Genomic DNA, 27677 nt, shown 5'->3' on the forward strand with positions numbered 1-27677 from the left:
TGAATATCAACCCAAGTCTCCTGTGATGGTTGGATTGAAGGGTATTCAGCTAGACGTAGCTAAAGACATGCAAGAGATACTAGTGACTGCATGAGAGTCTATCAAGAGTGGCTCCCAACTCCTCCTCAGTCGAGAAGTCCTCAAGCCAAGGGTTCCCGACATGCCAAACAGTAGCAACACCGAGGGTTTCTTCAAGTGTTTGACTTCTTGTGGTAATAATCTAAAATGTTTTAATACATGGCTTCACCGAGTCTTTGAATGCAATCTTCTACAATAATAGCTGACTGAAGATAGTGTTAAACTCATTCAAATTGTTGGACATAGAAGTCCCCTCCTCCATACAAAGTTCAATGAGTTTCTTGAGCCAATACCCCTGACTTGCCGCACTCTACTTGTCATACAAATCACATATTTCTGCACACTCCGTAAGCACCACCCTTCATGTCTTTCACATTGAAGTACACCAACTTCGAAATTGTCAACATAATAGTCGACCGAGCAACGTGGCACAACCCCATGCAACCTTCTCACCAACTCCCCCTACACCCAAGGTTTTGGGTCATTCCTTCATTTTGTACGGGATTTTTCCATGCTTCACCTTCTCTCTTCCTCTTGGCATGCATCCTAAGGCATCTCCTTGTTGCTGTACGGACTTCCTTTTAGCTGCAGTACAGAGCTGCTTAAGCTGCTGTACAGACAGTTTCATGCTTTTCAAGGCCGCTTTTGCTGCTGTGCAACCTCATTTATGGCTGTACCAATCAGATTTTCTGTTGTGCGGGTCACTCCTTTGCTGTACGAACTGATTGGCACGCGCTCCAAGGTCCTCTGGCTGGTGGATTAGCGCTTTTCCTCCTGTTTCTGGCCTTTGCACCCGTGAGCCTTGCTCTTCTTTCTGTTCTCAGCTCCAAGAATGTTTCTCTCTCATATTTTCTCTCTTTTCCCTTGACTAGAGGTCATTTCTACACCCCTAGCCTAGACAGAGGATGATAGGTGCAAGGATAGACCTTGCCCCTCTTCCATGGGCAGTGGGTATGGATATTCTAACTTCCTTGTGGATTTCATTTGTCGTTTTTGAAGTTGTTATTTCTTCTATTCGCTTCGAGGCTCACTCTAGGCCATTCAGGCTGTAACCAAACACCCAGCCACAGAGGGTCTACCTGGAAAGGTGCTCGAGGGAAAGTGTATTGCAGCTCCTCTGCCTTGAGGCTGTTTGAGTATTTGCTGGGGCTGGTGTTGTTGCATTGTCACTTTTAGTGGGGCACAGTCAGTGAGGAATGCGCCTTGAGGCTGTTTGAGTATTTGCTGGGGCTGGTGTTGTTGCATTGTCACTTTTAGTGGGGCACAGTCAGTGAGGAATGCCTTAACTTTGCCCTGGCAATTGGGTTCTAATGACACCTAGGAATTGGATGCATTCTGATGCCAAGTATTGACTTGAGCAATGGACAGAGAGCAAGGGTGAGCCCTTGATGTACTTGCACAGTTGCCATTGCCTAAAGAATTAAATAAAAACCAGAAGGGGCGCCAAAGTGTTTGGGACCAATTGGTGTCTTTGGGGTTTGGTTTTTTGAGCAGGGGCACTCTAGCCTCACCAAAGTCACCACAAGTGTATTTAAAGTTTGTCTTTCAATGGAATTTAACTAATGGAAGTGGATGGAAATGTTGCAATGTGGCTTTGAATGAAGTGTATGCTAAGTCAGTTAAGGTTTGCTGCCCTTTAAATTTCAGAAGGCCGGTTTCAGTGGTTCCATTGCTGGGATAATTACCATCTTCCCACAGAGGTGAGCCCTGGTAGTGCCGGGCAAAAGAAGTCTCTGCTGCACTTTTATTACAGCCACACAATTCAGCCACCATGGTTGACTCAGCCACTGATCGGGAAGTGAACTCCGAGTCCTCCGGATCCTTTGATTCAGAATAGAGACTTGAAAGACTTAGAATGGGAGGAACAGCAGGAGGCACAGCAGAATGAAGCACAGCACGTGCAGTTTAATGCGGGACAGCATGTTCCCTTTGAGCATACCACTGTGGACCACCATGCGGAGGCAGATGAGACAAAAGAACTTGATGCAGAAGCCCTCTTCAAGGTGCAATTGGCAAGTGCACTGGGCACTTTGACAGGATTGACCCAGAATCTTGCTGAAATTTTGAATGCCCCTCCCAAGAGCAAAAAGACAACCAAAAAGAAATAGAGGAAGCAAAGGCCTACGCACAATGATACACCTTCAAGTGAACAGCCACCCGTGACTCCACTTGTGATGCCTTCAGTTCCTCCTGGCATGGGGAATGCCCAACACGGGACAGCAACCCTTTCCTCCTTCGATGATGCACCCAGGATACTTCAGAGGAGGGCCGGTCTTCCAAGCAATGATGGGACAGCCCACAGAAGGATTAGCAATACTTGGCACATACTTGGGAAAGTTTTCAGCCAGGAATGCAAAATTTTCAGATATGCAGGCTGGAAATCCCGATATGATGTATGCCAACATAGGGATGCAGCTTGGAATGCAAATGGGCATGCCTGTAATGATGAGTGGTTCATTGAACGTGCCACAGATGCAAGGAATGGGACCTGGAATGGTCGACCCCACAATGGGAATTGGCAGTAATGCACAGAGCATAGGGCAAAATCCATGACCAGACCACTTTGTTCTTTGATCCCGTGCCAATTTCATATCCCCAGAGCTGGCTGGAAAATTGGGCTTAAAGGCAGAAGAGATGGGGCCACTACGTGATGCAAATATGGCTTGATGAGTTAGTCACCGTGATAATTCCGAAGCTCCGCATGCACATTCAGAGTTATGTGGACACTGAAGAATTTTTTAGTATTCCACTGAATGGATGCGATGTTTGCTGGGTATACCCTGGCACCACAGGAAGGGAGCTCTTTTGGCTGCTAGAAACACAATGCTGACTTTGACTCACCGAGGGAAAACCTATGTCTTGGATGCTAAACTGAAAGGGGAATCTACCCCAATTGTATCATTTCAAATGTAATGAAAAAGCATCTTTCTGCGTACTTGGTTTTTGAAACCGAAAAACAGCCACCAGAAGAAAGCTCTAATTTTTCTAAGCTGGATAAAGAGAGGACAGATTTTCTTTTTCAGTTTCACAAATGCTTTTCTGACTCCCTACCACAAGCATTACCACCAGAAAGACCTAAGGACTATGCCATAGATGTAATTCCAAGTAGCAACCCGCCAAATAAGCCTCCATACAGGGTTAGTGCAACCCAGTAGGAGGAGATCATGAACCAGGTAAAGGACCTCCTGGAAAAGGGGCTGATTCAGCCGAGTTCTTCTCATTGTTCCCCCGTGTTGCTTGTGCAAAAGAAAGATGGATCATGGAGGATGTGCATAGATTATCGGGCTCTGAATAAGATAACCATCAAGAACAGATTCCCTATACCCAGAATTGATGACATCTTGGATAGGTTAGAGGAGTCTACATTGTTCAGCGCAGGTGGGGTACTAAGGAAATTGCAGCCTTTGAAGAGCTTAAGGAGAAGCTATGCTCTTGCTAGATCTGTGCAAGCCCTTTGCTGTCCAATGCGATGCCTATCGGAACAGCATAGGAGGAGTACTTATGCAGGACAGTAGAGCGGTTGCATCTGAGAGAAAGTGCTCAGTGATGCTGAAATGAATTTCAGGATCTATAAGAAAGAGATGGTGGCTGTCATACATGCTCTTTCTACCTGGAACGATTACCTTTTAGGTGCTGATTTCTATGTGCAAACAAACCATCAATCCTTGAGGTACTTTTTACTCAGAGAAACCTGTCAGAAAAAATACGAGGTGGGCAATCCTTTCCATGTTTCATTTTCAGATTGTGCATGTGCTTGGCAATGTTGCAGATGCACTTTCCACGAAGTCAAGTCCCGATGCAGTATCAAAGAAACTGCAAGTCAGTTGTCACCATTGCATACCACAATGAGCTTGATGCCATGAAAGATCAGTATGCCAATGATGATTTTGCAAAGATTGATGATCAGTTGGCTAAGGGCCAAAGACACGAGCACTATATGCTTAAGGATGGTTTTCTGATGATGCATAGCAAACTTTGTGTCACAAAGCAGTTGAGGCCAAAGGTTTTGATGGAGAGTCATGCCCCACCATAAGCAAGCAAGGCTCACGAGTGCAGAGGCCAGAAACAGGAGAAAAAGGGCTAATCCACCAGCCAGAGGACTTTGGAGCGTGTGCAAATCAGCCCATACAGCAAAGGAGTGACCCGTACAACAGCAAATCTGATCCGTACAGCCATAAATGAGGCCGTACAGTAGCAAAAGCAGCCTTGGAAAGCATGAAATTGTCTGTATAGCAGCGTAAGCAGGTCTGTATTGCATTTATGAGGCCGTACAACAGCTGAAAGGAAGTCCGCACAACAATAAGGAGATGCCTTGGGATGCGTGCCAAGAGAAAGAAGCAGGTGAAGCGTGGAAAAATCCCGTTCAAAATGAAGGAATTACCCAATGTTGGGTGTAGGGGGAGTTGGAGAGAAGGTTGCATGGGGTTGTGCCACGTGGCACATTTGCCCCCCCTTCATTAAAGTCCTACCCCCCTACAACCAATGACACACTTAAAAACTCTAACCCACCTTACCAATGACAAATTGGCTTCCCTTGGGCCCAACAATTAGACCCCTCTTGACCTTGCCTTGGCCTAGCACTTGGGCGTAGTGATTGCACCTAGGCATTGGTGTACTTCCCCTAGGCTAGTCACCCACGCCAAAGGTAGTCACAATTACAAAATTCACGTCCTCGTTACATACCCCGTCTTGAGATAGCAAGCTACCCAGTTTGTTGCTAACCTTTACAACAAATAAATAACAATGAAAGCGGCATGAATAGCCCATACCAAATAATACATGATCAGCAATACAGCAATGATGATATGGTCTAGGAGAGCACGCCATTCCATCGATACATCAATGCATCACCTGTGTTGAGTGACTAGTACACTCATCATAGCAGTCCCGTGGCAAAAAAACTGTCAGCAATCAGTACCTCGAGTGAGATCTGCAGGGCCACCAAGCAACCTCTAGATACATGGGCCTGTCTGTCCTGAAGTGGTGGAGGTGCTACCCACCTCTAGAGCATCAGGCAATGCTTCAGACCGGTGCTCTGTTGGCAATCGGCTCAAGATGAAATGCTTCCGAGTAGAGCTCCAATACCCTAGGTGAATCTGCCAGCTCACCTTCCTTTATCCACTTGGCATCTAGTGCTCAATAGTTTTGAAACTTAACTAGATCCTTCTGGAAACTCTACCTCCAACTTTCCTTGCACGTTGTGCCAGGATCTGTTCTGAAACCAAGATCTCATCCAGTTCCTCTGCCTAGGGGCTGGGCCCTTGCCTTGAAATGAGGGCCCAGAGGGCTGGCAAAACAACTGACCTGCTGGTCGGTCATTCTGCCCGCCTATAAAATGTGCCCGTTCTGGGGCTCAAAACAAGGGCCCTCTTGGCCCACAACCCTCATTTCAAGGCAAGGGCCCAGCCCCTAGGTCTGCCCAACCAGCCTCTCTCCTGGCCGACCCATGTACTGTTCTGTCCCGCTTTTGCTGCGTTTTTTCTTGGCTCCCTGATCTTGCCCACACGTGTGCGCCTCAGCTCCGTATTGTTCCATACTACTGCTGACGTCATCCGTGAGCTCATAGCCTCTTCTCTTGGGTCCTTGCTGCTGTCCTCTGCTCCGCCTTATGCTCTTGCAGATCAGCCAAGTACCCTCTTCTCTTCCTTTGGGCACATCCTGCCCTAGGTCTCCCTCCCACACGCTCTCCTCATATGGGGGCTTACGGATGGGAAGGCGCCCTTTCCAACACCCCCTCTTACCGACACATCTCCACCCAATGCCAACACGTCTATGACGATGTTCCAGTAACTCCCTAGTCATAGTCCTCTAAAACATTTCAATGTCAAAATCTTTTCCTTGCTTTTTATCCAGTGGCTCTTGCTCCACCAGGTCTGGTTCCGCTTCCGCACACCATCCTTGTACACAGGTCCATCTCTGGTAGCACCTCCTGGCACCACCACCTTCAGTCACATTCCCGCCTTCGAACTCGAGCAATCCAGCTGCCACGATCTTCCAGTTGTCCCCCTCATAGTGAGTAAGCAACATGGAGTCTTCCAAGCACCATGCTCTGAGGGTCTGTTTCAACCCGTCCTTCCTTTGGCAAGGCCCGCAACCAATGAATATCTCTAGATAACCTAAACCACGAACTCTCACCGAGCTCTCAAGCAGGTACTCTTCTGGCTTCAATACACGTTGTCCATCACCTTCCAGCAATCTATGTCCGAGATTTGAAGAAGCACCCACACTTCCCCTTCTGCCTTCAAAGAAGGCTAACTCCTTCCAATCTCACATTACCTGAGACAAATGAAGAGCAAAGTCTCTCCACAGCATGCTATAAAGGCTCAAATGAAGAACATCAAGTACATACCAGATCGTCATACTGCCTATGTGCTTGCTCTGAAAGCAAACCATGCACCTCATCGAGGCACATACCCATAGCCTGTGTAATCCTGTACTGTCCCGCATGGCAGTCATTTATAGACCCTTGGGTGCCTAGACAGAGGATAGGTGCAGGGATAGAGCTTGCCCCTCTTCCATGGATAGCGGATATGGATATTCTGACTTTCATTTGTCATTTTTGAAGTTGTGATTGCTTCTATTTGCTTCGAGGCTCTCTCTAGGCGATTCAGGCTATAACCAGACACCCAGCCACAAAGGGTGTGCCTGGAAAGGTGCTAGAGGGACAGTGTATTGCAGTTCTTATGCCTTGAGGCTGTTTGAGCATTTGTTGGGGCTGGTGTTGTTGCGTTGTCACTTTCAGTGGGGCACAGTCAGTGTGGAATGTGACGCCTTGCAATTGGATGCATTCTGATGCCAAGTATTGGCTTGGGCAGTGGACTGCTAGTGTAGCAGAGTGCAAGAGTGAGCCCTTGATGTAATTGCATAATTCCATTTCCTGAAGAATTAAATAAATACCGGAAGGGACGCCAAAGTGTTTGGGCCAAATTGGTGTCCTTGGTGTTTGGTTTTCTGAGCAGGGACACTCTAGCCTCACCACAAGTGTGTTTAAAGGTTGTCTTTCAATGGAATTTAAGTAATGGAAGTGGATGGAAATGTTGCAATGTGGCTGTGAATGAAGTGTATGCTAAGTCAGTTAACGTTTACTGCCCTTTAGATTTCTGAAGGCTGGTTTTACTATCAAACAGGTCAGTGCTGTCCACGATCATGCAGTAGAGCTGCGTGAGTGAGAGTGATGAACAGAGGTGAAACTGAGGACGGAAAAAGCTGAGATATGGAGCTGATAAACTGAGAGATGAACCGAGTGAAAGCTGAGAGATGAGAGCTGAAAGGTGAGCTGAGAAAACTGTAAAATAAAACTCAAAAGAGCTGCTGAAACAAACAGCAAACCTCCCTCCGTTTGCTGGTCCAAACCCTACTGAAGTGCTACGTGTACACCCTCTTGGAGAGGCTGATCTGTACTGCTGGTTTACTGCTGCTGTACGGGGGATCTCTGGAGATGACAAGGACTGCACAAGAGGGCTGGAGTGGAGCTGCTGGCGGGTAGGGGCTGACTTGGGAGGGGCCAAGGCTGCCTATAAAAGACGCCTTCCCCAGCCCATAAGGCCTTACATGGACCTGTCTTTCGGGGCTCGTACCATGGCTGCTCCTTTCCTCTTTCATAGGCCAGCCTTTGGGGGGCCCTTTAATTCTCCTATCCTAGGCTATGACTTAGACCTACCTAAACCCTAAGATGGGCCTTTGGGGGGCCCTTTGGGGCTCCTGGGCTATAACCTAGACGTACCTAAACCCAAGACGGAAACACGAACCCTAAAAACTAGAGCTGAATGAGTCCTCCCTCTAAACGAGGGCCAAGGCTGCCTATAAAAGACGCCTTCCCAAGCCCATAAGGCCTTACATGGACCTGTCTTTCGGGGCTCGTACCATGGCTGCTCCTTTCCTCTTTCATAGGCCAGCCTTTGGGGGGCCCTTTAATTCTCCTATCCTAGGCTATGACTTAGACCTACCTAAACCCTAAGATGGGCCTTTGGGGGGCCCTTTGGGGCTCCTATCCTGGGCTATAACCTAGACGTACCTAAACCCAAGACGGAAACACGAACCCTAAAAACTAGAGCTGAATGAGTCCTCCCTCTAAACGAGGTCCTAGAGTTCCACATGAAAAATTATGCAAGCTCCTGCATTGCTGCCAGCAAGTCCATAAGCTGTCGGACAACCTACATGGCGCCTCTTTACAGCCATCCTCTGCCTCTATCTCCCTTCTTTACTGGCGGATTGCAAATCTCTGCAATACAAGCTCCTTTAGGAAAAGGCTCAATGACTTGTCTCTACCATAAGAATACAGATTATCAATGAGTAATTGCTGCAAGCTAGTGTTTTCCTTGCCAAAATGAAGGACTGGATTCAGCTCCTCTTCACCACTGACTGTTTTTTTTAATTGACGGAATTATCAGAGAGAAAGTTATGTTCACTCATCACAAATCTAGAGTCTAGACATGGGCCAAGCATGCTCCACGTGTCATGTGGCTCCCAACAAACCAGCCCCAAATCTCTCCATGATCCCTACACACAGTTCCTCCTCCACGTCTGATAATTCATCATGAGAACACCAAATTTTATAAGAGGCTCTAACTCTAGGCAACCTTGGTTCCCATTTTGACCTAACTATTTGATGAAATGATTTGTTATAGTTTGGCCTTCAGCTGCAAACTAAGTACCTCTTGCAATCCAACATGCCAAGAGCCCAAGGCATCCTTTATTGTGTTCAAGTTTGCACCTCAGCAAGAGGGAATGTCACCTGCATTCCTTTGCATGCTATGTACATCCAACTTCCCAACATCATATGTTGTATGCATTCATGCATTGTAGTAGCTATCCTATGAGCACAATAGCACTCAACATCATAGCATTTTAAGAGAAACGTGGCATTAGAGCCTACTCGTGCAAGTCTTTTGCTATTGGTAGCATATGCATGAATTAGGCAATAATCAACAAGTTGTATGCATGTTTTATGAAGTAGACATGGTGGTGTACTTCAAAATTACAAAGCATTCTAGCACACTAAAAACTAACTATGTCAATCCATTGTCTCCAAGATGTGTAGATCCTTTCCGATACTAAAGGAGATTGATAAACTCACATGTGATCAAAGCTTCCTCCAAGAATAAAAGGGCAACCAATCTTTCATTGCTATCGATTGAAAGAAAATAAAATGAAAAACTTCATGTAAGAACATTGGCTTTTCTATTTAGAAAAGTACCTGTTCAACCTAGCAATGTCATAAACAACATCCTCATATGTGAGCAGCAGTGGTGAGAGATGTGTTTATAGTTCAAAATCGCACAGAAAACGCTCACTAGATTTGTGATGCCCTTTCACATATCAATGCGCACGCACATAAATGTATTGCTGCCTGCAATCACATGCCAATCAATGGCTACCAATACACAAATGAAAACGCACGCAACTTAGAGCAACTCATCCAATGGACTACTATACATATCAAAACCCTAATTGAGGAGTAGAAGAGACGAGGAGGTGTGAGGGAGAAGCCACCCAATGTCTTCACACGCAAGCTCTGGCCCTCCTATGTGGCACTTGTGAAGTGTGTCCAATCAAAACATGTTGACACATATGCATGGGTGAAATACTGACACTTGCCCTAGACTATGTGCGGTGTTTATTGCATGCAAATGAAAGCCACCTAGGTTAGAGTACTAACAACGGTGCCATGTGGTACCCATCCCCTTCATCCAACATGGATGTAAGTGGAGGTATGCACTACAAATGACATGATGTCATGGCATGGTCCTCCTAGGCCCTTTAGGTCCGACTACCACTCTCAGAAGTCTAACCACCAAATCTCGCCAAGGGTGAATCAATTAACTAAACACAATCCACTTCTCCACCATACAACTAAGCTCTATACAGTGGTACCTATATTGATGGACACTCTTGCAAAGATGAAGCTTTGACGCAAATTACAAGAGTTTTACCAACAATTCTTATTGTCTAGTCTTCGTGTTTTCTGGCTGTGCAGATGGTGTTTTATCCTAGACAGTAAACAAATGCACATTGCTGTGAGGCAATTTATGATTGAAACAACCACTCTTGCTTCCTCACAATAGAAGCATTAAACTGCATAATTTTGAAATAGCTGTCGTGAGGCACCCCTGCTAGCAAAAGCGGCTTGATAGAGACTCAAACTTAGAAACGATTTTTGCTGCTTGCATGGATCATCACTATATGGAAAGGATGATATCACCTTCTTTGGATCTAGAGGTGTGTGTTTTGCGCAAGGAACTTGTTTAGATTGGTCCATGACGTTTGGCATTAAAGCGGAAGGGACTTGAGAGTTGGAGGAGCACACCAAATGGACATGGCCTACTTTTGCTATGTCAAATTGCCAATTATGTTAGAAACCATTGTGTCGCAAGCACCAACTAATGTTCATTCTCTTAAAGAGTATATGATCACGCATCCTTTACCACGCAAGCTTACTTGCTACAGCCAACTCCCCAAAGCGGAAGACTTCCTCGGATCACATGCCATCACATGAAACAACACACTCCACATGTACGCACGTAAGAAGTATACTCCGATGTATAGCAAAAAGTATGAATCCAAGTACAAAACCTGCCAAACATTGTTCCAACACCTGCAACATACTAGGGCTGAGGTAAGGCACCCAAAATGGGCTCGTATGCTACGACTAACACGGACTCTTCCTCATTCCACCATGTGCCTTCAGTGGGCTTCAGTGAGCACTCTGCTCCCCTTCAGTGCACCACCTATGGCTCTTCTACCATGCTGTACATGTGCCACTGTAGGCACCTGGAAGGTTATGCTGTTGTTCACTGGCACTCTCTGCTCTTCATCCTTGAAGGTGATCTGCAGGCTGAACTGCTGGATAGGTTGAACCCCTCTTATATAAGAGATAAACCCCCCCAGATCTGGCCAACCCGAACCAGGTCAGCTGACCGGTAATGGCCGACTGTCCCCATCTGCTGCAGACTGAACCGGGCCCACTCCAACCTGCCACATGGCAGGCCAACAGATCTGTGGCCTGGTCTCTGCCTCGGATGCAGCTGCCAACCTGGCTGCTCCTGCTGCTCACCAGGATGTTAGGCCTAGAAATGGCCCTCATAGGCGCCTCTATTGCCCAACTGAAAGGCCTTATGACTGGGCCCATTTCAGCCTTTATAACAGTCCTAAAACAGGGCAGACAGTCAGCCCTAAATGTTGACAAGGGTGGCCCATATGGCTGCCCCAAATCTAGACCACGATGGATCTATGTAATGCTCATGTGGCAGCCAGGTTGCTGCCCACATGACAGCCCCAATCCAATCCCCTTCATCCCTTCTCATGCTGCATGTCAGCCTACCCCATGTCCTCCTCATATGGGAGCTCACAAGTGGGAACGTAATCCCAATAATCCAACAATATCAACAATAGATCAAGAAAAAGCCAAGCTCAAAACACAGAACAGCAAACCTAGCTTAGAACAAATTCGATTTTACCATCCTTTTATGCAAATGCAAAATTATGAGACTAAAAGACTCTTTAACTAAAGCCAATATGATTAATTCAGGTATTATTTGCAAAACAAGTCACCTTTTTCAAAGGCCAGTTGTTTCCAAGCCTCCAACCTTAGCGCCCTAGTATTGGCCTGGATATTTGAAGTGATACAAGATATCAGATTAGGATATTTCTTGTGCATGCTAAACCAAAAACGTTTCATCACAACTACAAAAAGCCCCTTCTAAACTACATACATATACACATTCGCATGTGAAACAAGTCAAAAAAGAAAGTTTTTAGCCATCCACTTCATTTTAGAAGTTAGACAAGAGAATGTAAGATATCATCAAAGAGCTTACCAATACATTATCCCATGAATAAATTAAGCCAAACGCCTCATCAGGCTTCATTGCATATCTTATCCTTTGAAGGCCTCTCTCGCGCATTCTATCATTCAAGTAGTCCTACCAAGGAAGTACGATAGATCAACCTCCAAGCAACATGAAATCTTAGATGCAGAACTTCACAATCACACAGATACAAACTTCTCATGGACAATTTGGCAGCCCAAAACTGGAGTCTAAATGCAACAGATGCTACAAGCGGTGAACTTACCACATCGACCTTCAATGGCCCACGAGGCCTAAAAGTTTCAAATCCCTCACCATGCTCAGCACCAATATCCTGAAAAACCATTTTATCACTAGTAAATACGATCTCAATAATACCTCAACATAGTGCAAATCAATCTAGGTCTGAAAAGAGATAAGCCTTCTAAGAGAATACAAGAACCAAGGAACACGTGGCCTAATAACAATCCTAGAAGACCGACTCTCCTCTCCTACGCACCGAGCTGCTCCTCCCCCGCCTTCCTGCTTCCCCACCCCCTTCGTGCTCACGCCGCCTTCGGCCTTCCTTTATCCCATCTCTCCTTCTTCGCGGTTGCCTTCTCCTTCTCCTCTTCGCGCCCCTTCTCTTCCATCGCCTCTTCTTCTCCTTCCCCCTCAGCCTGTATTGCAGCCTCTCCCGCCCGCACGGGACTGAGGGCTCATGACGCCCCTTCCTCTCCCCCCCCCCCCCATGTACTGCCATCGCATCCCTAAGGGGCTGGTTGCTGCTGCCGATTGCAGGCTGGAGGCCAACCTCCAGCCGGCTCTTCTTCGTGCCTTTGAGGCGCCTCAAGGGCTGGCCCTTGAGCTGCCGGGGTAGCTAGAGGCTGAGCAAAGGCTCTCACCTCCCCCTTGCTCAGCTGGGACATGTTTCGGAGGCTTTTTTCAGCAGCATTTAATGGTACAAGGGGTGCCTAGCAGGCTGGGTGTTTGTACCAGACCCTGCCTCTTCACCTTTCAGCTCCGAGGTTGCTAGCAAAGCTTTCTTGGCCCCCATTGGTGCGAGGTGACTCAGCGGCAGTTTTGGAATGCCTTCGAGGATCCCCTTCCATTTTGGGGGCTCGTGGAGTAGAGAGAGTTGGCACGGTCTTCGGTAGTGTGCTTTTTTGGAGGGCTACGGGCTCTCCTTTCTTCCTCCTCCCTTTTCCCTTTCCTTTCCATTCAAGGAGCAAAGATCGTGAGCTTGTCTTTTCTAGGATTGGAGTCTTGGCATTGACCCTAAATCTAGCAAGAGGAGCTCAAATGGCAACATCGTCGACTCCCTCAATTGTTAAGGTTCACTTCTCTCCAGAAGACAAAGAACATGTGAAGAAAGCAGTGAAATCTTTACCAGACAGAGTACTAGTGGGCAAGATAGTGGGGTTCAATCCCACTGTCCACAAGGAGGCAGGTACGTGATTGCATTCAAGCAAGCTTGGCGCTAGAGGGTGATCACATTCAAGAGGTCACCATCTATGGTAGGGGAGTCTTCCTCCTTCAATTGAGCTACCCCGACACTTCTCGAGCACTCGTGGAGCAAAGCCCCCTCCCTCTTGGCCCGCACCTGGTTTCCTTCATTCATTGGTACCACGGGTTCACTGTGGGGGACATGGAGTCGACACACAACGTGCGCCGCTTCCCAATGACGTTGCGGTTCCCAAGGCTCCCAAAGGAGTATCGGATCCTTCTTCACTCCATAGGCAAGGCTTTTGGTACAGTTTTGGAGACGCCACCCCCAACAACAACTTCAGCAGTTGCAGACAATGGGGTCCCCCAGGACTGGTTGATAGTGACACATCCAAAGACCCTCCCAGAGGAGATCTTCCACGAGATGTTTGATGGCAGAGAGTCCCTGCAGCGAATCGAGATCTCTAGGCTACCAAGCCAGTGTTTATGGTGCAGACAAATGGGTCATTTAGCCCGCGAGTGTCGGAGAGGTGAGACCAGCACTACAACTCACCCCCGATAGGAGCAGAGGGCTGCTCACTCAGAGAGACCTCAGCACGAGTCTGGTCAACGGATTGAGTCCCAAACCCCCCTAGGTGGAAAGGGTGGGGAAGGGAAGAGGGGGGGGGGGGGGGGGGGGGTTGACTAAGGTGAAGCGTAGGAGATCCGACAATAGGACCCAGTGGAACCATAGGCAGCATGCTAGACGCCGCAAGCGCAAGATCGCAAAGGGGGAGACTATGCCCCCGTCCCAAGAGAAGCAGCCTAAGGGAGGTTCTTCAAACCGTCCACAAATCCCAAAGGAGGAGACTTTCTTCGACGCTATCCCCCAACAGTTAGGAGTTCCGAGTGCCACGACACCGCACCTTAGCAGGTCCCTAGTGTTCCTCCAGACGCGGCCCTATGTTAGAAATGACCCAACAAAGGGTATGCATAGCGGAAAACTAATAGTAATGCCCAGGAGCTCACACAGTGTGATGTGGAATCACAAACTTCTTAACTTATGTGCATAGATGTGCAAGCCAGTAAATAGACAATGCTCAGAGACAAATAGCAACACTGTATATTTCCATCCGCCCAGAAACTAGGACAAGATACAATACCAAAAGGTCCTTCTACTACAAGCTTGACACGTCTAGATCTCTGAGCCCGCGTGCTCCACCTTGAGCATATGTAGACTCTCTGTCTAGATCCCTTCCACCTTGCTGTCCGGATGCCAGCCTAGGTGGGCTGCCACTCTAGCTCAGTCTGCAGCTTCTCCTAGGTCACCTTGTCCTCCTGAATGTAGGCATAAGGCTCCCCCTTTGCTGCTCCTGTCGGCTGTCCTAAGGGCTGCTCCAAGTGATGTGTTATGAGGCCAAATGCCTCTCCTTTTATAGGCCCAAGGGGCCCTGAAATGGACCGACCTGGTAAGGCCGACCCCTAGGTCTGTTTGGGCCAAGCAGTCTGCCCCCTCCCAGTCTGTAAACCGACCTGGTTTGGGGGTTGTTCCACAGACCCGCCTGGCCACGTGGCAGCCTGCCATAGGCGCAGGCCTCTGCCCTTCTGCTGGCCCTGTTCCAGCCTTGTTGCAGGCTCCATACAAGGCCCAAAGGCCCTGCCATGCAGGCACCTTTGGCCACTGCAGGTCCCGCCCTCTGTCAGGCTTCCAGCAGCCCCGTTCTCCATGAAAGAAGCCTCCATACAGCCCCGTACAGTGGGGCCGTACCCTGCTGAGGTCAGCGCGCCCTTCACAGGGCCCTGTTGCAAGCCGTATGCCTGTCCTTTGCTTTGACAGCTGCCCACATGGCAGCTCATGTGCTGCCCATGTGACAGCCCCAATATCTCCAGGTCTACCTCCCCCATGCTCTCCTCATATGGGGGCTTACAGATGGGGAGGTGACCATTCCAACACCCTGCCCCCCCTCCTCCACCTCCCCCGTCACCGCACCTTTCCTCCCCCTGCTGGTCCCGCCACCAGACCCCCATCCCCCACTCCTCCCTCGTCTCCCCTCCCCCCCATACCCAGCCCCCTGCTGCAGTTACCCTCACCACCTGCCCTCTCTCCACCCCGACCCCCCTTTCTTCATCCCCCACTTCTCCCTCTACAGCAAAGCCAGCCTCCTCCTCTTCCTCTCGTCCCCACCTGACGCAGCCCCGACCCGAAACTCCCGAGCAAGGGTGGGGTTGAGTCTTCCACTCCCTCTATAGCTAAGGCCTCCTCATCTGAGCTGCAGGCCTCTCCCGCTCTTTCGTAGACTCAGCCTCCAAGCCCAAAGCCCCGCCCTAGGCAGCCCTTGCCTAGAGAGTTCTAGAGGCCAAGACCGTAGAACTACCTCGAGATCCCCCCCGAGTACCCCCTTGCGCTTGAGATAACAGTTATAATTTTACAGCAAAGGGATCCAGTGGCGTTATGGGGTCTCGCACTCATGCTTTTTGGGGTTTCAACTTCGCCTCACAAGAGAGAAGTGGAACCCCACCCTCTTCAAATGTATGACGAAAGAGCAGATCTTTTGCATGATGGCGTAGTGGATGGACCCCCAGAGGTTGGAGATTTGGCTCACACATGGCGCTTCTGCTATTTTTTAGCTCGGCTTCTCTCAAAAGAGATCCGGCGTAGGCTTGGGCATGGCAATGAACAGAGTGGGACCCGAGCTGCAGTTTAACCAAGTCACACATAGGCCAAGCTAGGACTAGAGGTCTCATTGATGATGCAATGGGCGAAGATGGGAGTGACTCTAGTGATGCCCCTTATCCGACGCCGCACGAACACGGACTACTTGCCCTCAAAGCTTCCTTCCAAATCACAGAAGTTTAAGGTAGTTTTGCAAGCTCCTTCTCATCACCTTAGTAGCCCAAGAAACGATTTGGGCACAAATCCCGTCAGTAGTCCAGTGGATCCTCTGCAAGTGGTTAGAGGCTCCATTCACGAATAAGGAGCCCTCCAAGCCCTCCCTTCTCAAAAGTGACTTGGAGAGAATGGTCTTACTCCGACCTTTTTTCGATGTTTCTGAGAGCACATCCTCACTCCCTTTTGGTTGGTGTGTCAAGAGATTTTTTATTCAAGTTCACTTCCTCAATCCTTGAGCCAAGGTTGGCTTTGCTTTATCCCAAGGGGGGGGGGGGGGGGGGGGGATAGGTCAGACATTTGTTGCCAGTGGAGATCGATCACCTTACTTGACACTGCATACAAAATCTTAGCTCAGGTCTTGAGCTTGAGGTTGCGGCCCCACCTTCCAGATATTATTCATGACACTCAGACTGGTTTTGTTCAGGAGCGTAGTATCCTGGACAACATCTTTACATTCTAGAGGTCGTGGATTGGGCCACTAGCGGACAAAGAGTCCCTTAGGTCCTACCGTCATAGATTCTACGACCACTTATAGGCTGAAATGGAACGAGATTGGGCGGATGAGGGACGGTAATGGGTCGGGTGGGCACGGAGTTGGCACATTGATCCGGTCTCAATCTTATTAAGGCCGAAAGGAGCAGCATGGCGTCTTTGGCTTTGGGAGGGGCGGCCCCTCCGTGATCTTCAATGGAACCCAGGAGAGTGGTTATGGCATGCGTGTGTAGGGCTCTCACATAGGGTGGAAGAGGTATCCTTCTTCTCCTACACGACCTCCATTCAATGTCGCATCCAATTGGAGGCTGCTGCATGGACACATTCAAGGGCACAACACTGGGTGGAGCGTGATGTCCCCGGCAAGTTAATTTCCCACTTCTAGCCACATTTGTGGTCCAGCCTTAGGCCACGGAAGATCTCCTATTTCTTTTGAATGGTGGCCCATGGGGGCTTGCCCATTGGCTGGAGCAAATGCGAGTGGATGGCAGATGCCACTGCTGCACAGAGGGAGTGCTCGAGACAATCCCACATCGTCTTTGGGGTTGTATAGCGACGCAGAGGATACGGTCAGCAACCTTCAAGATTGTGGCCAGCACTCAACGGACGCAGCGGGACTTCACCTTGGGGATGGTGACATGGCTCACAGAGGGGGGTCACGTTTCCTCTATCGGTCCAGTCTCTCTTGCATGTAGGATTCAAGTCTAGGAGGTCTCTCAGATTGAGATTTGGCCAGCAAGCCCTCTGGCAACTACACTAGTTGCCATATGGCAAGATATTATATACCTTTGTAAGACTAGAATAAGTCCAATCATACAAATTTGGATTTTTTGTTGTTCTAAAGATCAAAAATCTACAAAGAATATAAAAGAGAAAATGAAAGAGAAGAAAAAAGGGGTAAACAAAAACTTTTATGAAAAACAAAAGGAAGACATACTTAGCAAGCAAAGCAACACTTATGTCGTCATCAGTGCCCAAGTATAAGCAGCTATACCGGGTTTCTAAAGACCCACGGAGTCTCTTGGGCAAACCCAATGCTTACTAAAATAGGTCAAATAAACAAAAGAGAATGAAAACAAGAAATAAAGAAGAAACGAAGCAAGTGACTAAGCAAAAATAAACAAGCAAGGCAAGATATTATATTTAACTTGCATGCCATCTTGGAGCGCGGCACCCCAAGTTCACGCACAACCATCAAAAGCCGGGAGCATTCATGCAAAGCTTGGCTTGCAAGGCTTGGCCTACAAGCATTTGCTACACTCTTTCCGCAAGAGGTATTCACTGGATGTATAGACTGCCACCTTGGCTATTATATCTGTTTCCGAAGAGACCCTAGGCAGTGTGCTGGGCTAGGCTTGTTTGACAGCCAATTTCCTTTCTTGTATTTACCATCAGTAGCTCCTATCAAAGGCTGACTTGTATGGTGTTTTTCAAGCATTGATAGAAGGTTCTTTTTCTAGGGAAAAAATAATAACACAATCCTGGAGACTCTATACCTCAAATTTGAAACCCTTCTTATTAAAAACTTTGAAATTTCATCTTGATTTTCTTGAGGAAAACAAATTGAATGTCTTTAAGATTTCGTGACACTTCAATTGACGAGAAAGGAGTTGGCCAAATTCAAAACACAGCTTGAACTCTTCATTAAGGAGCTCCAATACGCATACCAAGCACTACCTGCTCAAGACATCCCTAAAATGAATTGCAAAGAGGGCCTCTATATAAGAAGGAAGACATGAGACAAATTTACATACACCTCATGTCTATCATAGAGAATGTAAGAAATACTATTCACTTTCTAAAACTTAGATCAAATGTTCCTGCCTGCCATAGCTATCGATGACGACATTAGCTAGGTGTTCAAGGAATAAGTAGAACATTAGCTAGGTGTTCTATGGCCATATCTCAAATTCAAGTTTATAGATATAATTAAAACTACCTAATTAGACTTAAACGAAGCACAAGTTTAAGGTATTCCAACTCATATACACAGGGCATCGTTGAAAATGAGACATTTCAATAACTTGTGCCCACTTCCAAATTATTTGTTCTAAAGAAGACAACAACTTAGGTCACAACACATGCCTCAGCCATGCTAAACGTCAAATCAAACGTTTAAAAATTGTACTTACATTTGGGACATTCCCTTGTTGCACCAAAACTTCCACAAATGGCAAAGAGCAAGCATTGCCAAACTCTACAACCAAGCCCCTTTGGACCCTTGTGCCCCTCATTATGGACCCTCTGCAATGAGCTTTCTATATTAAAACTTGGAAAACTTGATGATCAACTATTCAGGACACGTTGAGAAAAGAGGAAATTAGCTCCCTTGCAGCCTACTTTGCCAAGTCCCAGCATGCACGTCCTTCAAGATGTCCCATGCTTGTTTGCAATATCTACCAACTAAATATGTAAAATCACCACATCTGCTGGCGTTCCAATAATCCTTGACAGTGGCTTTGTCCTCCCACTCTTCCACCTCAACTAGATCTGCAGGTGTTACCGCTTTCTTGTCGCATCCCCCTGTTGTCACTTTCATACACCTTTGCCAGCATGTGACTCCGTATCTTCACCTTCTAGATCAGTAGTTGCTCCTTCCAGTTTGCCTCCATAACTAAATTTTGGAATAGGCATCCGTAAATCCATTGAAATGAAGATCTTGGAAGTGACGCTACACCATTATGAAACCGATATGAAACCCTGCAATCCCTACTTAACAAAGGCACACTTATCTACTTGACAAAGTCACCCTCGTCCTCACAAATTTCAAAAGTACCTATCCTTCAAACATCGGAGTTAATCTTGAATTCTGCAAACTGAGTTGAGATGATCTTCAATTCAAGCAAAGGCTCTCAATCGGACAGCACGCAATTCTGAGTTTCCTGTGGGGTTATGATACCATGTCAGAAATACAGAGCTGCTTCTTGTAGCCGACTCCCACAATAGATTCCAACAAAGCCATCAGACTAAAGACCACGACACCATTGTTTTCATGTGTTCCATCGTTGACAACATTGTTCTGCATGCACCCTCGAGCTGAAGCGAGGAGAGAGTAGGTAAGATTGCAATCACAATCCAAACAAATAAATTAAATCATGATGTATGCTTACTGTCATATCCGCAGGTCCATTTTTCCCGCTCTCTTTGCCCTACATTATGGGTTAATGTTGGTTTTGTTGTCATTGGCTGGAAAGAGAAAGAGAGAGAAGGGCGGGGATGGAGTGGGGCGGGGCGGGGGGCAGAAGGGGAAGGGGAAGGGGGCACGGGGGGGCCAGGGGCGGGGAGGAGGGGGATGTGTGAATCCATGATAATGGAAAATGAGGTTCATAATTGTGGGAGGGAAACTTGAAGCTTGAACTAGTCATGATCGTCATTGGATAATGAGAGGAGCCTTAAACCTTCTGTACATCGTATGGCCCTTCAACCTGATGAGCTGATACAAACATCTCTTGAGATGCAAATAAACCACCAAGTGGTCAACACTTCAAGGTTTAATATATCAAAGAAATAATGAATTATTATACAAAATCACAAGGCTTAATATATCAAAGAAATCACTACTAATTATACACAAGGTCTATGGCTTAAGGCAGAATGGTTCAACAAATCTGAGGATATGAAAAGCACATGGGCCAGAATTGATACCAAGCTGCGCAAAGGCGCACATTAGAAAACCCTGTAGTCCTAACAAGATCGTCCAATACACAATACACAAGTGATACAGTAGGTGAGAGAAGATATAACAAAATGCATTCAACATTAGGAAGCAAGAAGAGGAAGGTGCATGACCTGTTCTATTTGTTGAAAAACAGTCTGAAGGTCAAGGTAGACGAAGAAGCTTGCAGGTGATGTTAGGCATACTTTTGTGCGCTTATAAATGTATATATTAAGAACTGTTTTTCGAAGATAGATGCACGTCAACCGAAAACATATACCTTTGTAAGACTAGAATAAGTCCAATCATACAAATTTAGAAAATTTGTTGTTCTAAAGATCAAAAATCTACAAAGAAAATAAAAGAGAAAAAAGAGAAAAAAAAAAAAAAGGGAGGTAAACAAAAACTTTTATGAAAAGCAAAAGGAAGACATACTTAGCAAACCCAGTGCTTACTAAAATACGTCAAATAAACAATAGAGAATGAAAACAAGAAATAAAGAAGAAACGATGCAGGTGACTTAAGCAAAAAATAAACAAGCAAGTCAAGAAACAAAAACTTCCAAAAAACTAGAAACTTTCTCTCTCTCTCTCTCTCTCTCTCTCTCTCTCTCTCTCATTTAAAACATAAAAAGTTAAATGGCACTTTACACTTATGTCTCATTTAATTTTCGAAGATAGATGCACGTCAACCGAAAACAGTTTAATCTTATAACAACGGTGCGGCCATGTACAAAATTATCCGGAGAGTTAAGTGGAGTGATGTTGAAATAACCTCATCAGTAAAAATCGATTTTCCCAGTTTGTTCACTCCGCCATTGGAATCATTGTTCCCTGGGCTGATTGCTTTACTGTTCATGACCCATTTATTCCTTGATGATTTGAAACGCAACTGAACAACCGACCATGAATCCAAAAATCAGAACGCTGCAAAAGGCAAGGATCATGGCGCAAAGAGAGCAATACCGCTGGAGATATTCAAAGTGAAGTAAAGCGCTCTACACTATATATAGAGTAAAGTTTCGTAGCACCATACAGCATCCAATGACATGATCAAGTCCTTACAATGAAAGCAAGCTGGTTAGTTGATTGCCCAGAAGATAGAAACGCATTACAAAGCTCCACACAGACCGGGGGGGGGGGGGAGCGAATCAACGCGCAATGGTTGTTTCCCGTTGAAAAAGGCACGGAACGTAACGAGGGACTGCGCGAACAGAATGTATACAAAAAAAATAAACCAAAACGTACAGAGTGGGAGGAGAGCGGTCGTTCTGCAAAGGTGAAAGAAGGGTTGGATCTCAAAACAGAAGCGGGGGTGCAAAACTGAGCAAGAGCCATGGTGACGCCGTTAGCCCATGCTGGAGGAAGGTACTCGCTCGCGAATTCTCATGGAGGATGATGATTCAATCGCTATGCCTGAGTTTTGAGATCTATTATATATCATCCAAACAACCAAATAAGAAACTTCGAGCAAAAGATTGAAGCCAACATGCTTTGATTTTTGAAGCCTAACATATTTGAATCACCAATTGCCAAGTCTCATCAAAGTACCCAATACAACAAAGAGGATTCTTGAGCCTTCTCATATTTTCCATCTTGAGATTGCTCCATGAGAGTCTCATGCCCACTCTGCGGGTTCCTCCACACTCGCGCACACATCGATGCTAATGTGAAGAGCCTCTCATGTGCAAATTGGCACCTAGGTAGATCCCACCAACGCGCCGTTTCTTCACCATCCAATAGACAACTCGCACCTCGCTCTTGAAGTGCCTTCAATCCTCCCCCACTTGTATGGAGTTCGATGGGCTAGCCAATCAATTGTGCCCAACTCTGACACGCAGTCTCACGACATAGAGCTCTACTCACAGGTCCCTGCAAGCCCTCAAACGTCCATTAAATGCTTGAAGCCAATTTTAGAACGAAACCATGTGAACAAAATGTGGTTATGGCACCAACTGTGGAATTTTTCCTCGTATGCCTCTAGAGACCCTAATAGCCATCTGGATGATGCTTGAGCCTTCAAATCTTTCCAACTTGAGAATGTTACATAATAGCCATCTTAATGATGTTGCCCTCTCAGAAGCTAGTGAGTAGGATTTGAGAAAGCCGTGTGGGGAGTTACAACAGGAACAAAATGATGGAACGATTTTGAAAATCATTCATCGTTCATGGTTTTGAAAATAATGTATTGACAGTAAGTTTGAGTTGGTGGTTTTGCTTAGCCCAAACTAAATAAAATTTACTACAAAAAATGAAAACATCAACACATGAACGTGTTTTTTATAGACATACATACGATGGACATAACCTTACAAAGAGTAGAATTATCAAACAAAGAGGGATTCTCTAAATCAAGTGTTAAGCTCATTAACCTCATAGTTCTAAAATATTACATCCATTGCTTGATGGATGTTCTAATGATTACAAGCATATGGTATTATAGTAAGATATTCATACATGTGGATGCCTCCTCCCAAGGAAAGGCTCGGAGATTTGGTGACCAGCAAATGAAGTGGAGTCATACTCTCTATCCCACTTATTTTTGCCTTGTCTTTAGATGGTTTTGATGATATATAACTTATTCTTGCCTTGACTCTAGATGTTTTTTAGCTTAGTTGGTGGACAAGCTATTTAGATGACCTTATGATCAAAATCCTAAATGTTTGTAGAGAACACAATAAGAGTTATTATGGTAATAGCTCACCCATTGCTTATTAGATATAGACTGTTGGATTTGTGGAGGTGATTTTGACAATCTAGGAGAACAAACTATGAGGCGTCTCCCTTTTAAAGATCTACCTATAGAGTGTGATTCCTAGGAACAATTTATCTTTTCCACCAAAGGCAGCCCTACTTGTGGTGCACAAAAGCCGAAGTTAATTAGGCTATAAAGTAGCCCCAAATTCTTTTCTTTCAGAATTAACTAGGCTATAAGGTAGTTTCAAATTCTCCTTTTGGGAATGATGATATGATGGCTTAACAAAATGGCTAGATTGCTTCTACATGGGTAATTGGGCAATATAGAGAGGTTGACCACGTGTATTCTAGTACGCATGAGGAGGTCATACCACCGCCATATTGTTTTATGATTGCTGTAGCCTTAACAAATACTCTAAAAGAGGGCTAAGGTTTTTGAATTACTTTTATCAAGAGGAGGAGACATGTTAGGTGATTGAGATGGTAGAGGATGCTTTTCTATTGAACGGGTTGACTATATGGAAAATGGTGGATGTCAAACCAAGGAGTAGTGTGGCCCTTATGAAAGGGCTTCACCATAGGCATCAGTGTGCTAGGTTAGATTTAAAAGTGGCCAAATTGGCACACAAAGAAGATTGGAAGATTTCCAAGAAAGATCTCAAAGAAATGCCGGACAAGTTTGAGAATCAAAGGAGGCCAGCAACAGCGAGACAACTGGAGATCATAGGTACTTTGCACCTCATGAGTGGTAAAAGGGCAGCTATGAGGCATGGGTGGTAAGTCTATTTCTCTTGTAATTTATTGTTCTATTTGTCTAATTACCCATATATTGCACTTCATCTGACTCTCTTAAGTTGGGTCCATAAGAATCTGTGATTTGTCATCCTACTACAAATGCGGAGTACATGTACGCATGGAGAATAGGGGTGAGGCCATTATTCTGGGACCTAGAGCGAAATGGAGACGATATTGATTGGGTTGCGGTGGTCACTTGGCATGTAAGTCTACTCCAATCATCGTTGCTCAAGCATGTTTGATCGAACCATTGATTTTACAATTAAACTGTAATATCATTTTTTAAGTGGCTCTTCCTTAGGGTGAGCATGTCGAAACCCTAAGTGACATAGAGAAGGAGGAGCTTCTAGGTGGAGACATAGGGGAGAGAGAGGAGGGCAAGGGATCAGGTAAACGCAGAGAGGTCGAAGGATCAGGCAGAGGCAGCGATGAGTCCGGTAGTCTAAGGAGGATTAGTAGTAGTTTTGCCATTTTGTATTTAGCATACCTTCGACAATTTTGCCATTTTGTATCTCATCTTCAAATTTTGTACTACCCTCTTCAAAAGGGAAATTTTGTAATAAGACATGATGATTTGAGAGTTTTAGGCAATTTTGCACATTCATACCCACAAATTTTTTCTAAGCTTCTGTATTGTGTCAGTATATACCGACACTCTTACCAGGTTGGTACTATGTGTTTGTGCATAGATTACTGAGCTTCAAATAAAAGTACAATATATACTAAGCCTTGCATTGATGAGCTCTTTGATCAATTACAAAGCTCTAAACATTTTACTAAAATTATTTAAGATTTGGATATTGCCAAATGCAAATGAGGTGCAAATGAGAGAAGAAGATGGCTTTAAGACTTCATTTCATACTAGGCACAAGAATTATAAGTTTAGAGTAATGCCATTTGGTCTGACCAATGCTACAACAACATTTATGACACTTATGTGAAGACTGTCTTGAGGCCATATTTAGTAGAATTTACTATATGCTTAGATTATATTCTTATGTATAGTAAAATGAGAAAAAAGCATATTGAATGTGAGAAAAGTGTTTCAATTTCTTAGAGATAACCCTCTTTTTGTGTAAGATCCAAGTGTGAATTCTTTGCAAAAGAAGTGAAGTACTTGGGACATATTATATCCCAAGAAGGAATTCATATAGATCCTGAAAAATAAGGGCCAAAATATAGAAAATTACAGATATCCTTAGGTTTATATGGAATTAATAAGAGATTCATCCAAGACTATGCTAAAATTGATATTCCTATGACATATTAGCTTAAGGGAAGGGATGTACCTTCATATGGGATGAACCTCAAAATAAGAGTTTTGAAAAGTTAAAAGTAGCTATAGCATTAGCTCCTGTCTTAAAGGTAGTGGATTCCAATGAGCCAGTCATGGTTGAAATAGACACCATTGGTTTTGCTATTGGGCAGCTTTTTTACAAAAGGATTGACCAGTGGCTTTTGAAAGCAGAAAGGTAGACCGTGCTCAATGAAATTACTCAACATATCAAAAGAAATTGTATGCTAACTTATCCTTTGAAGGAATGGAGGAACTATATTGCACCAAGTTTAAGATCACTTTTTATAAAGAAAGCATTCTGTGGATTTACAATTAACCATGACTTAAAGGAAGAAAAGTAGGTGGCTAAAATAATGCAAGAATTTGATATCTAATTAACAAACATACTAGAAGGGGAAATTTAGTGTGTTGGAAAGTTCTCTAAGCGAAATGCAAGGAAAATTCATAGTCCTTACAAGAAAAATGTGAATTTGATCCTCATGTTTCTAAATATAAAAAGTAATTATAAGGAGTGATCCCAAAAATTGAGGAGCTTTCATTATGGAGATGGTGACATACCAAGTTGGTGATAAAAGACTCAAGAGCAAAAAATATATTATTGAAAATCACCACCTGCTCTACAAGGGTAGAGTATGTGTCCAATGCCATTAGGTGCCAAATTCTCTTTGAGTGTTGTGATATTTGAGTACTGGACACCTAGGAAATCAGAAGACATATCCGCTTTTGAAAAGACAATTCTTTTAGCCTTGAATAGATAGGGACATCCAAATTTATGTATTGAAGTACCAAATATCACTACAAGGTATTCGTCTACTTCTCAGACATTAATAATAATGAAAATTTATACGAGCACAAAGCGTCGGTAAATTGTAGGCGAATGTGCATCGGTATTAGTGTCAGTATATACTAACATTGAGAAGCATCAATATATACTTACCGATAAAACTAGTACAGACCAAGGTGAGCTACTTGGTCATCATCCTTCTAAAGATATTAAATTAATTGTCTTTCAACCTCACATTCTTCTATTTGACTAAGTCTATATGCAGGTTTACAAACAGGGTAGATCGAGGAAATGTGTCATATCTATCTTATAATCTAGTTCTCTCTTAGAGGGTAAACCATCAAGAAAACCAGATACAAAAACATCTTTAAATACAATCATTAAATCATTGAAAGAAGATTTATACTTTTTAACAAAAGGTAACAAAGAAGAAATAAAACCATCAACCTTGCATTCTTGTCAGTGTAGAAATCATTCCAATTCCATTGAAAAAAAAATTGGAGCATCGGATACATAACGTTCTCCCCGAATCTAGAAGACTCTACCATATTTCTTTAAAATTATGGAGTTGTTTAAACAACTCCATTGCAAGCTATGCCCAAGACTATATAACCATTCTTGACCAATAACAACACTTGTCCTGTCAAGATTCAATCCTAATAGCCTTGAGTGTCCGCCTCTACACCATGGATCATGGTGTCCCAAATATTTTTATCACTGCCCTTTGCCATAGAGGCCACATATCTATGGGCACTTGGAATTTTCTTAAGAAATTATGTGTGGCACTATCAACCATAATTCTCACTTTTGGCCCCTTAATATTTTCCATGCATCCTCATGACCAAAAGTGGCTGCCATATTGTCGATGATAAGCAACACATGTGGGTACTATCATCATGATAAACCTCTACCTCAATGTACTTCTTAGTACCTTTAAGTGGTAACACTTTCACTGCATGTATTTGTTTTCATGGAGGTTTATTTAGGCCTTTAGTTCCCACTTGGTTATTTCTAGAGTAGTTCCAAGTAGCATGATCTTTGCCTAAAATTTAAAGCAAAGATTTCTTACTCGGCCTTCTCATAATCCTCTATTTTCAAAAGTAAACATCTTTATATTTGAGGTTTCTCGGGTGGTGCATGAGAAACCTCCTTCATAAATTGACCCTTCATTTTCAAATTGGAAAATTGATTGAATCTAAGAACAAAACCAATTTGCCCTAAAGTCCCATGGTATTGTCATATATCTTGGCATACTTGATGGCTTCTTAAAAGATTTTGAACCGAAAGTAAACTTCATTGATGATTGAATATCTGATCTTATCTTCATTCTAAATGCATCTATAGAGAATGGATGAGGAAGAGGCCATTTTGGACTATCAAAGTTAGGGAGAGGAATAGGACGGAGGCTTCCATATGCACCTTCTCTTTGAGATACTTGGTAACATGAATTATAGAAAAAAATACTAAACTTTGTCAAGGAGGTAGAACTGCATCTTGAGAACATTAACTCCTCGATGTTTGAATGGAAAACTTGAAATGTTCCCGTGAGACTATCCAGAGGCTAGGTTTCAACTTTGGTAGAAGGAAAGACATGTACATAGGAAGCAAAGAAAGATGTTAATGGGCCAATCAATCTCTCTCTTTGACTCTCTACCTACCTTGAGCGCGCGTGCACACACACACACACACAGAGCATACACACATGTGCACATGCACATAAAAGATCTTGCTATTTAAATCTCTCTCTCTCTCTCTCTCTCTCTCTCTTTCTCTCTCTCA

General features: G+C 44.8%; 1 protein-coding gene across 1 annotated transcript in view; it reads right to left on the bottom strand.

The window, feature by feature from the left end:
- Positions 1-21867, bottom strand: part of LOC147901943 (Haloacid dehalogenase-like hydrolase (HAD) superfamily protein) — a 60526-nt gene extending 38659 nt beyond the window's left edge. The window contains exons 1-5 of the mRNA XM_087374561.1: positions 21574-21867; positions 21101-21217; positions 12151-12219; positions 11895-11999; positions 11629-11683 (exon numbers count right to left, since the gene is read on the bottom strand). Of these exons, the coding sequence (XP_087230687.1) occupies positions 11629-11683; positions 11895-11999; positions 12151-12219; positions 21101-21217; positions 21574-21663 (436 nt within the window). The 5' untranslated portion in view covers positions 21664-21867. The remainder of the gene's footprint in view (positions 1-11628; positions 11684-11894; positions 12000-12150; positions 12220-21100; positions 21218-21573) is intronic.
- Between the last annotated feature and the right edge of the window lie 5810 nt (positions 21868-27677).

This window comes from Dipteris shenzhenensis, chromosome 5, assembly GCF_047967505.1.
Source record: "Dipteris shenzhenensis isolate YYH24624 ecotype China chromosome 5, Dip_SZ_1.0, whole genome shotgun sequence".
NCBI classification, from domain to species: domain Eukaryota; kingdom Viridiplantae; phylum Streptophyta; class Polypodiopsida; order Gleicheniales; family Dipteridaceae; genus Dipteris; species Dipteris shenzhenensis.